This window comes from Salvia hispanica, chromosome 5 (genome assembly GCF_023119035.1).
Source record: "Salvia hispanica cultivar TCC Black 2014 chromosome 5, UniMelb_Shisp_WGS_1.0, whole genome shotgun sequence".
Classification (NCBI taxonomy): Eukaryota; Viridiplantae; Streptophyta; class Magnoliopsida; order Lamiales; family Lamiaceae; genus Salvia; species Salvia hispanica.
This window is the reverse complement of record NC_062969.1, coordinates 31,272,264-31,283,849: the sequence shown is the minus strand read 5'-3', so window position 1 is coordinate 31,283,849 and position 11,586 is coordinate 31,272,264. Positions and strand designations below refer to the sequence as shown.

Below are 11,586 nucleotides of genomic sequence, written 5' to 3'. Positions count from 1 at the left end.
TAGAAATGGAGTATTTATTTTTCGGTATGAGATTTTATATAATACTCCCCCTGTCCCAATAAATATGCAACATTTACTTTTTGGCACTAGATTTTATGCAGTGGTGTTTTGTGAGTTAATGAAGAGAGAGTAAAGTAAGAGATAAGAAAAAAATAGAGAGAATGTTGTTTCCATTTTAGGAAACGTTTCATTTTTATTGGGATAACATAAAAAGGAAAACGTTTTATTTTTAATGGGACAGATGAAATATTTTTTTTATAAGTTAATAAAGAGAGAATAAAGTAATAGAAATGAAAAAGTAAACTTAATATGAATTAGGACACTTTTGTTAGTTTATTTGGTAGTTTACGAATTTAACTGATTATCAAAATCAAAATTCATGATAGTTTTGTTAGAATGTTAGCAATTAAAGTATGATTTAAAATGTACATTATTTCTATTATTTTGCTTTGGGAGTAATTTAAGATGCAGAGCTGAAAAATAGCCGGAAAAATCGGCAGCTCCCCTAGACAAAATGTGAAGGTTTGATACTTAAACAGAACTAGAAAGAAATATAATTACATACTAATTGTTCTTCAAATTTAACTTGTGATTGTAAGATGACTAACAAAGTTTAACTAGAGGCATAATCAAATTAAATTAAAAAAAATTGTTGTACGGAGCTATTAGCGAAGTGTGAAAATTGTTGTTTCAGATGGTAAAATGTTGTTTATAATAAATTTAATTGGTAATGTATTTAAATAAAGCTGAAAGATAGAATAATTTCTTTACATCAAACAGTTGTGTCAGCGGTAGAGGCTCGAGGTGGGTGGATTCAAATTTCGTATCTCGTGACAGATTATACTTGTCGCCCATCTCGTGTTTTTTATCCACTTTATCTCTTTCCTTTTCTTTTCTTTATTTTATTAATTTTGTACTCTCTTTATTTCATTCAAGATGATCATCTTTCTCTCTTTATTTGTTTCTAGATGACCACTTTTTACTTTTAGAAATAACATTCTCTCTCCTCATTAAAATATTTAATTATATTTTTCCTCTATATTTTATTTCACCTAACAACACTTCTTAAAATCTCGCGCTACTCAAGAATATAGCCATCTTGAATGGGACGAATGGAGTAAAAAAAAATGTGACTCTCACTAATAAGGCTATTTAAAAAAAAACGAGTATGTATTTTGACATGCTTTTAATTTACGTTTGGATCTGACGCAGATTTATTTGATGAGAAGATTGCTTGCCATGAAATCAAGGCATATCCATCCCTTTCCCCTCTCACATAACGACTTTTAAAATTATAAATCATTTTTACTTTTAAAATTATAAATCATTTTTTACTTACTTTTTTTTTTATTTCATAGTTGTGAAAACGTTAACAAGAGTGTTAATACTTTAGGTGACGTAAAAATCTAAGGGATTGAAGAAGAAAGATGGGCTACAAAGCAAATATTACTAGTACTATTGTTTTCAAGCAAGCCTCCAATCCACCATACCTAACTTATATACCAGTCTGGCATTTGCAACTTGTATTCTTTTCACTTTATAATAATAATTAAGACTATTTTAAAGATTTTGAATTGATCGGATTGTTATGAATAGGGGTGAGAAAAAAAACCGAAAATCGAATATTCGAATCGATTCAAACCAAAAATTTGAAATTCGGTTCGGTTCGGTTTTGTAAAAAAACCAAACCGAAAATCGAAGAACCGAATTATATTTTAATATATTATATATATATATATATATATAGGGGTGCACTAGGGTGCCACCATAGATAGGATAACATCATACCACCAATATAGTCCGTTAGATCTTGTTTATGGACGCCTAGGATTAAGTTTCGTGAAAAAACACGGATTTGCAGTGTACAGTATTAGATATTGCAGTCTACTGTATTAGATATTGCAGTCGTGGTAAACTGCAATATTGCTATGGTAAGACTGCAATATTTAATGAACAAGCACTGCAATCTGGTAACGTAAAATTAAAAATTTTCTATTTTACCCCTCCGTGTTTTTACAAGTGGCAGCATGACAAGCACACGATTTTCAGATCCAATGGCCTAAAATGGTGCTATGGTGTTACAATAAAGAGGGTTGTCATCTTAATACATCCCTATATATATATATATATATATATATATATATATATATATATATATATAGTTGCGATCAATGTCGAACCCTTCTTAAAGACCGAACTAGAGACCAAATCTCATCCATGCATTAATCACATCTAATGGTTATTAATAATTTCTGATTTTTTTACTCAATTAAATTGGTAAAGGGTAGTTTAGGAATGTGCAGCTCATCCTCACTTCCCAATTCTAACCAACTTCTCTCTCTACAATTCTCTCTCATCGTAGAGAAGGCGCCACCATATCCTCTTCTCTAGCTCTCTTTCTTTCCCTCATCAGTGCTTCTACGACCACCGTTCCTTCCGCCTCGCTACTTCGCTGCCCGCTTGCCACCGCCAGCCTGGCCGCTTCACTATTGGAATTCTCATCAGATGCATCCTTGCCTCCGCTCAATAGCCCGGGGAAGGAAGCAACATAAGAAGATTTCTCGTTCTCATTTTCCTTAACCGCCTTCTTAGATCTGGCAATCGAGGTCTCGAAGCTGCTGCTACCACCGACCGCCGCCGGAAAGGGGGAATTGTTCGGCGGCAACTCTGCAATCGAGCTAGCTGCTGCCGCGAGCAGCCACTCCACCGCCTTGCTCGGCTGATCGTAGCCTAATCGGTCCTGCAAATCATAGAATTCAATCGCGGTGTTAACCGCTAATCGAACGCAGCGGTCTCTTAGCCCTCGCGATGTCAGGACCTTGCTGTGGCGGTCCTTCCCGCTGGTGGCTCGAGAAACCCTAACTATCCGCGACCACAGCCATCCTCCTGGATCGGCCGCGCCGCGCCGCTGATCCTCCCCTTGCTCATGGTTTATTTTGTTTTTGTCTCTCTTAGTAGCAATCGATGAACCATATCAGCCATTGATGATTTTGTGGAATTAACACAGGATCTGATCCACCTCCATTTACAGTTTGAGTCTCATATTGGTTTTGTGAGTCCCATTTACACAGAAATTTACTTCATTCAACAAGTATACCACTTCATCAAAATAGGATTTTACTTCATTGTACTTCAATTGGATTATTACTTTAATCCATTACCTTATTAAATAAGGTTATAACTTCATCAACATTGACAAACATCATAATAAAGAATAAATACTTCATTTTGAAAACACTTCACACAGTTTTTACGCTTTAAATTTTATAAAAAGGTTAAACAAATTCAAATTCAAAGTGGAATGAAGTAATCATCTACTGGAATGGAGTAATAAACTATTGGAATGAAGTAATAAATCTACTGAATGAAGTAATAAACTATAAATATAATTTGACAAAAATGACCCTCGGTTGAAGTAATTTGGCTAGCTAATGAATGCGAAAACTTTCACTACCTCATCTCATCTCATCCTTTAAAAATTAGATCTATGGCCCTAATTTGGTCTCTAGTAATAGCATGATTGAATGAAGTAATAAACTAATGGAATGAATTAATAAACTAATGGGATGAAGTAATATCATGATTGAATGAAGTTATAAGTTCATTACTACTACTTGACGTTTAACACGATTAACATTGTATTTCAATAAAATGTCATATTTACTTCACTGAATAATGAACTAAATTAACGTATGTTATGAAGTAATTTTTCGCATTCATTATTATAACGATTTTGCTTCAACTGAAAGATAATTATGTCATAACACATTATGAAGTAATAAACTAATGGAATGGAGTAATAAACTAATGGAATGAATTAATAGCGAAGTAATAACGAAGTAATAAACTAATGGAATGGAGTAATAGCATTACTTTGAGTTGGCATAAAACAAGACAAGAACTATTGATAAATGATTGTCCAACAGAAAATTTAGCACGGTAAACATAATCATATACTATATATTTTATTTAGTAAGAGATTGAAAGATTAGTACATAATGAAACAAAAAATAAAAAAATTACTTCACTAGTAGAGTTATTTTGTGCTTTTAAAATGAGATTTTATTTCATGTCCAAAAATTTGAAAAGACAATAAACTATACCAATACATCATAATGAATACCGTGAATACGAAAATACCTAAATAATACAGGAACGTGTGGTTCTTCTTACAAATAAATAGGTTCAACATTGACACAAGAATACATCTTAATAAAGAAGCAATACTTCATTTTAAACCACTTTCACATAGTCTATTCGCTTTAAAGTTTGCAAAAAGTTTAAACTAATTTAAATTCAAAGTGAAATAAAGTTATAATCTACTAGAATGAAGTAATTAAGTATTAAAATGAAGTAATAATATACAAGAATGAGGTAATAATTTACAAAGAAATAACACTAGAAAAATGAAGTAGAAAACCTACTAGAAAAATGAAGTAATTAACTAGTAGAATGAAGTAATAAACATACTAGAATGAAGTAATGAACTAAAAAGAAATAACACTAACAAAGCGAATATCAGCAAAAAAAAGGACTGAAGTAATAAACTGTCGGAATGAATTAATTAACTACTGGAATGAAGTATCAAAACTACATGAATGAAGTAATAAATTACAAACAAATAAATGTATCATGACATTCTTCTTCTTCTTCTTCTTCTTCTTCTTCTTCTTCTTCTTCTTCTTCTATTTAGTCGCGATTCCTAGAATCATGCCGACCAACCATGTGGCATTTGGCAAATCGACTATCAGGCTTGGGCAACTCCTTTATTTCTTCATTTGGCTCATAAAACAAGGCAGTGGTGTGTAACATAAAAACTTAACTTTTTTAGTCAAAAATCATAGCAAATATAAATCAGTCCACTACGTAATAAACTGGAAAAGAATAAGTTTTTACTTCATTGCAATAGGTTTTTAGTTCATTCTAGTAGGTTTATTACTTCATTCCAATACATAATGAACATATTTTACTTCATTCCTTAATTGTAGTAGGTTTATTATTCCATTCAAATATGTTTGTAGTTCATTCCAATACATAATAAATTGAAAATGAACATATTTTTACTTTATTCCTTAATTCCAGTAGGTTTATTATTTCATTCAAATATGTTTGTAGTTCATTCCAGTAGGTTTTTCACATATTTCGTTCGAATTCATTGAACTAGGTTTTTAATTTATTCACTGGAAAAATACAATCCATTCCAATGAGTTTATTACTTCATTCAAAACTGCTATTACTTCATTGGACTAGGTTTTTACTTCATATTAGTATTTGATTAAACAAATGCAATATACATTCAAAAAACCAAGTTTCCCTACGTTTTCATGATCCATGAATTAATTACAATGATCGGTTTCAGATTAGACCATCTGTTGTAGCTTTGGTTGAGCAAGCAAATTCAAATCCCTTAGTCGAGTCAACGCGGTCATCAAACATAATAGATTAATCTTTACAAGAGCAAGCTGCCCAAAACAGTAGTCACGTCAGAAACGAAAAGCAAAGTTCACAAAGTGATGAAGTAAGAAACATGATTGATAGACCATATTCTTCACTCTCTGTGTCCACTTCACCTTCACTGAAATCATAAACCTTAGGCTTGATATTCAGACATTGTTTCATCATAATGGAGGGCTAGAACGACCGACCTAAATAACAAAAAAATTACACAACTTAATAATCAAACCTCTAAATTCTCTGAAACATTTCTACAAACACATCAAAGGCACAACTTAAACATTGTTATCAGTTGTTAATGGAAACTTTAGTGTTCCATCACCTTGCAAATTTAGCAGAACACCAAGCAAGTCACCTTCATCTTCGCCGTCTCTCCGCCGCCTCTCCTCAATAATGCTCCCCGTAATCCTATCCAACCGGCGGTGATGCTCCTCTATCTTCCTCCTCAATCCGCTAAAAATCCGGAGGAATTTCAACGACGGAAAAACATCAACCACGTTGAAGAAAGTGAAGAAATCATGAGCTTCACGATCATATCTCTCAACTCCACCGCTTCTCCCCTCTTTCTCCCAAACGCGGCCATGATCATCACGTTGAGATTCGTCGTCCCCACCATTTTCGTTAAATCGATCGTCGAGTTTTCGCTGGATGCAATCGATTTGCAGAGATCTGCGACTTCCGCCCCTCGGATCGGCCGGAACGACTACACGCGCCGCGCAGTGAGGAGGCGGAGCGTGCAGATTTTCCGGAGCTAGCGCCAGTAGTTGCTGTAGGGGGAGAAGGCGATGACGGTGTTGTCGAGTGCTTGGGAATTCAATTTTTTTTAGAGAGAGATAGGGATTGAGGGAGATTTAGACGGAGGAAATAAGAATGGATGGAATGAGGTAGGAGATGAGCTCATATATATTTTGACTTAAATGCCCCTGGTTGAAGTAAATTTTGTACCTAATGAAGGAGAAATTTGAGTATAACATCAGCTCATCTCATCCATTAAAATCTGGATCTAATGGCCTTAATTTGGTCTCTAGTTCTGTCTTTAAGAATGGATTTGTGAATAATAGGACTATATATATATATATTTAAAGCTATAACCCTAATTTTCCACTTCATCCATCCGCCTCTTTCTCCTAAATCAAAATTCTCCACCTCTCTTCAAAATCAAAATTCTCCATAATCAGAATTCTCCATCCGTCGCCCATCTCTTCTCCACCCGTCTCCTCCGACCTCCAATCGTGCTCCACAGTCCAGCCTGACGCCGGCGACCCTCCACCCGACTCCTCTCCACTCCACTGTGCTCCAGATCCAGCCGTGCTCCAGATCCAGCTTGACGCCGACGCCCCTCCATCCGACTCTGCTAATTGGGTTGAGGATTGGGGGCAACCCAATCAAAAGTGATGCCATACATGCCATGGCACCGCCATGGCGCCTCATTCATGACGGAAAATGGAAGTCTCCATTAAAACGTTTCATGGCTGCTTGTGGTGATGGTGTTTTTCTTGAAACCCGCCATGCAATGGCGCCACGGCGGCGCCATAGCCAATACTCCCTACGTCCGCCATTAGGAGCCCTATTCCTTGGCGGCACGAGTTTTAAGAAATGTTAAGAAAAGTGGGTGAAAAAAAGTTTGCGGAATAGGGGTCCCACTTGTATATATTAGTTTTAAATGAAATGTGATTGGAATGAGTTAGGTAAAGGTGGGACCCTATTACCATTTATCGTAAAAGTGAACCGGGACTCTTATTTGCGGACGGACTAAAATGGAAAAACGGGACTCCTATTTGCAGACGGAGTTAGTATTTATTAACATTGTTTGCAATTATGTATCAAGCATAGTATGTGATTAATAATATTATTTCTTCTCAGCCAAATTCTTAATAATGTATGTGAACCTTAAAGAAATCATACTCGAAGGCTAAAATTATGTAGACTGGAAATGTAAATGAATAGAATTTGTAAAACAAAGTGGAATTAATTATATTTCAAAAGAGCAGTTCAGTCTCTTATATTAATGTGCACACATTGGGGCTAAGTTCCTATCCTATTTGTGAATATACTTTTGTATTCATAAATTAAAAAGAAAGAATGTGTAGAATTTGTAGTAAGCATGTGATTAATATTTTTGTATTATACATAGACGATAGAATGTGTAGCAGCAAGCATAGGATTAATGTGCCACCATTAAAAAGAAATAATTACATACCTTTTTAAAAAAACTGAGTTCAGAATCTGTTGAGGAGGCTTTGTAGCCTCTGATGCTTGCCATGTGACCTTCTCGCTATAACTGCAGTAGCCGCCCATGCTTGCTATCTCATCTTCTTCTCTTCTCTCTGTAATGAGGTAGTTTGAAGAGAGAGAACAAACTGTTAATCTTCTTTTTATTCTTTTCCCTCCTTTACCTAATGCAGTATTGAATATTGGAAAGAGTGAGACTGAAATATTTCCAATAAGAATTACTACTACAGTGCACACATGAAATATTTTTAAAAATTTAAAATGTTGTCATATGGTTAAAGAGATGACATACATGACACTACATTTAAGAAAAAAATCTATAAATCTACAAAGAGAATAAAGAATTGAAGATGGAAAAAGAAGAAAAATAAAATAAGAAAAAGAAGAAAAAAAAATATCTTGAGACAAGTGCAGTATATTATTGAATCTTGGTAAGACTGAGATTGAAATATTTTCAAAAAATGTATATTTTCTTCAGCAGTGCGTGCAAACATGAAAATATTTTAAAATTTTAAAATATTGTCATATCAAAAAAAGAGATGGCATACATGACATTGTATTTAAGAAAATTCTATAAATCTGCAAAGTGAATAAAGAATTGGAGATGGATAAAGAATAATTAAAATAAGGATAATGAATAAAGAATAAAAAGTGCAACAAAACAGAATCATGACAAAAAAACCGAAGACAACTTACTAGACGTAAATGCAAATATCTGAAATGGTTCATATTTATTTTAAAATTTTAGAAAACCAATGTCCAAATTGACTAACCAAGGATGTTTCGGTTCTTTATAAATACCACATCCAAACAGACACTATTTGCACACTAACTGCTCAAATGAAAACAAATAACACCATATGAGGTATGTTCACCAATCTGCATTCCATCAGGATATATATTAGGCCATCACTGCAAAAATTCAGGCCAGGACATAGGGAAGATACAACCATTACCTGATGCTGGCCAGTGGCGGAAACATGTAGTTTTTTACATTATCATCTTGCTTCTACATATTCTTTGCATTCTCATATTCTTCTTCTTCTTTTTCAATTAGAGGTGCTTGCCAATTTCTACAATAAAGAGAATCGAGTGGTTGAAGTAGTTAGTTTCACACAAAGGAGAACATTTGCAGGTAGCTTTGTCATTTTCGTACTCATTACCAACTACTAATATCTTAGCTGAAGATCAATTCCAGAAATTGTTGTGAGCACAAGAAAAATCATCATGCCTTACAGTTTTGTTATGGAAACAATTCCTTGAAGAGCACAAGAAAGTACCACCAAGGATAGGGAGAAGAGCACATAGAAAACCCACATTACAGTCATGTCAAATAGGCGGGTCTTTCAAAATTTCGGAAAGCACAAGTCGTGCAAAAATCAGCAAAATATAAACTTAACTACAAGAATGGTTATGGAGATTTGTCAGTGTTATGTTTTATTGAAATGATCAAATTTTAGAGATTGTAGCCTTCACCTTTAAATGTATAGGAATCAAAGCAGGAATGGATCCAATTTAGCTCCACAAGGGGAAACTGTTCCACCTCAAAAAGGAGAAGGTTGCAATGAGAAGAAACAACCATGTATCGAATATTGTAAACCAAGGTGGCCAAATCAATAGCTTACCGTAGCAGTTTTAACATTGTAGGCTACAACTTTAGAGATTGTGGGCTTCAAAACCAACAAAAGAATCTTAAGCATAAGACAAACCTGCATAACAAGGGTTCCACAGAAGTTTAACATTGGAAATGGAACTATCAAGAGACCATGTTTCCAACTACAACTTCGAACAAATTGACTACGGAAATAATCATCACTGCAAAAGTACCTTTCGCAGTCGGTAAGCCTTGACCAAATGCATCCTACCTTCCACTTTATTTCCTGCCATATAATTTATATAATTATATATACACATTACTATATGAATTTTATTCACTATCTATTTCACTTATCTCATTATTTCTTGAAGTTTTTGGTTTATACCTCTAGCGAGCAATCTGCAAAGTATCTAATACTATACTATTAATAGTGTTTTTCACATATATATTTGTATGTTTACAGAGAATAGATGACTGCCTATAAATTTTGATGGAAATCCTACAGTTTTCGAATTTACAGCCACAAGTTGTAGTTAATTCTTTTTTTTCTTTTACTTTTTTTTTAAGAGTATAGTGTCTGAAACCCTTTTTTTAAATGATATCCTAAATGGGTCAGCCCAAATCCATTTTCTTTTTTCCATTTTAGTTATGTTTTCAAACAAGGGTTTATTCCCTTCTCCACTTAGAGACTCTGTGGATTTGTGATATTGCTTCTAAAATTAGTGGAAAAGCATTGTTAATACAATAACTTCTTGAATAATTTTTTTTAAAAAAAATCGATCCAGAATCAGGCGATTTATGCAAATTAAGGAACGGAAGGGCAAGAAGCTGTTATCTTTTTCGGCTGATTGTGGTGAGGGCGACAATTTCCTCTGATTTTATCTAGCGTTTGGAAGAAATCCAAATGGTACCATGAAGCTACGAGAATGGTACAAGTGTAGTGTGTGCAGTGCAATATTCAAACAAGGAAATAGCAGGTTCCCTAGATCCAGCAAGTTCACTAGATCACTTGGTCTAGGAACTCGTGGTCATGCGGAATCCCGGTCGTCGGACACACAAGTACTTCCCCTTCTTAAAAAAAAAACCCTCAACCACTCTACTAAACCTAGTATAGGGAAGTAGGGATCGATCCCACAGAGAAGGATGTGTAAGACTCGTAATCAAGGATTTGGGAGTATTTTTGGTGTTGGCTGCTGCCACGCATTTTCTTGGGTTGAGGAAAATTAAATTAACTTGACTTGGGAACCTTAGAAAGAAACTTAACCTAACAGCTAGACCTAGGAGATAATTCTACGGTGGGGACCATGTCTAAAAAAATCAAGGTACGACTGAAAAGTGGCAGAATAACTAACTCTCGTACTAACTGACAGTGACATCGTCTTCTACAACCAAATTCGCATAAAACTTCTTGAGAAAACACATAAGCAAATCAAAAAACAGGGCTACTAACTTGAATTCAAATCTATGCATAAATAACGAAGAACTTAACAGATCTGCATACCTAGACGAAGTGAAATGAAAACCAAGAGGAAATAAAACAATTCTATCAACTACTGTTTCTTTCGCACGCCAAAACCAACTTCAGACACTAAATCCACTCCGGATCCAAGCGTCCGACACGAACTCCAAACAGAAGAAATTCTCCATCACGTCAGATTTTACAAATTTAAGCTCCGAACACTCAATCAACCACAGATCTGTCATCAAATTCCACATCAAACACCTCAATAACGAAATAAACAGAGATCGACATAGCAATTTAAGAATTACGCTAACAGCAGAGAGATCTAAACAAAATAACTTGAAATTAAATAGATAAACGCAGATCCATGAACGGTAAGCAGTTAAACATCATCAACATCAAAGTCGACTCCCAAAAGTGAAGTTCGACGGTGGAAACTAGCAAAAACAGCTGAAATTAAAAGTAATTGTATCTTCGCCCTCACTAGGACGGTGTTGCCAAACAAGAAATCTTAGAAAATACCCCCCCTATCACGATTACCCCAGAACCATTCCCAAGTGTGTGTAAAAATGTATGAGCTAAGAAGAGTGAAAAAAAACTATATGCTCTGCGTTGCATGCTCTTCTCTATATATAGGCGTTTTAGGTGGGCCCAACGAGGTATTGATAATGACTTTGTTGCCCTCAGCTGTAGACTCCTCTGTCACGCCACTTTTCTTTGTAAATTCTGCTCATTTTCACTCCTTTCTCTCGCTAGACCATCTCCTTCCTTACTTCCTTGATCTAGTGCTTTTCTTCACACACCTGGCTTAGGAAACGTGTTAGACCCAGCAAATTATATC

At 34.8% G+C, this 11,586-nt stretch overlaps 1 protein-coding gene across 1 annotated transcript; it reads right to left on the bottom strand.

Annotated features, from left to right (window-relative positions):
• Window positions 1-2,353: 2,353 nt before the first annotated feature.
• On the bottom strand, window positions 2,354-2,982 carry LOC125189835 (transcription factor TCP24-like). Its single transcript, XM_048087064.1, has 2 exons — window positions 2,971-2,982; window positions 2,354-2,740 (listed from the first exon to the last, which is right to left on the bottom strand). Exons 1-2 carry the CDS (start codon window positions 2,980-2,982, stop codon window positions 2,354-2,356), a joined length of 399 nt encoding a protein of 132 aa, XP_047943021.1.
• Between the last annotated feature and the right edge of the window lie 8,604 nt (window positions 2,983-11,586).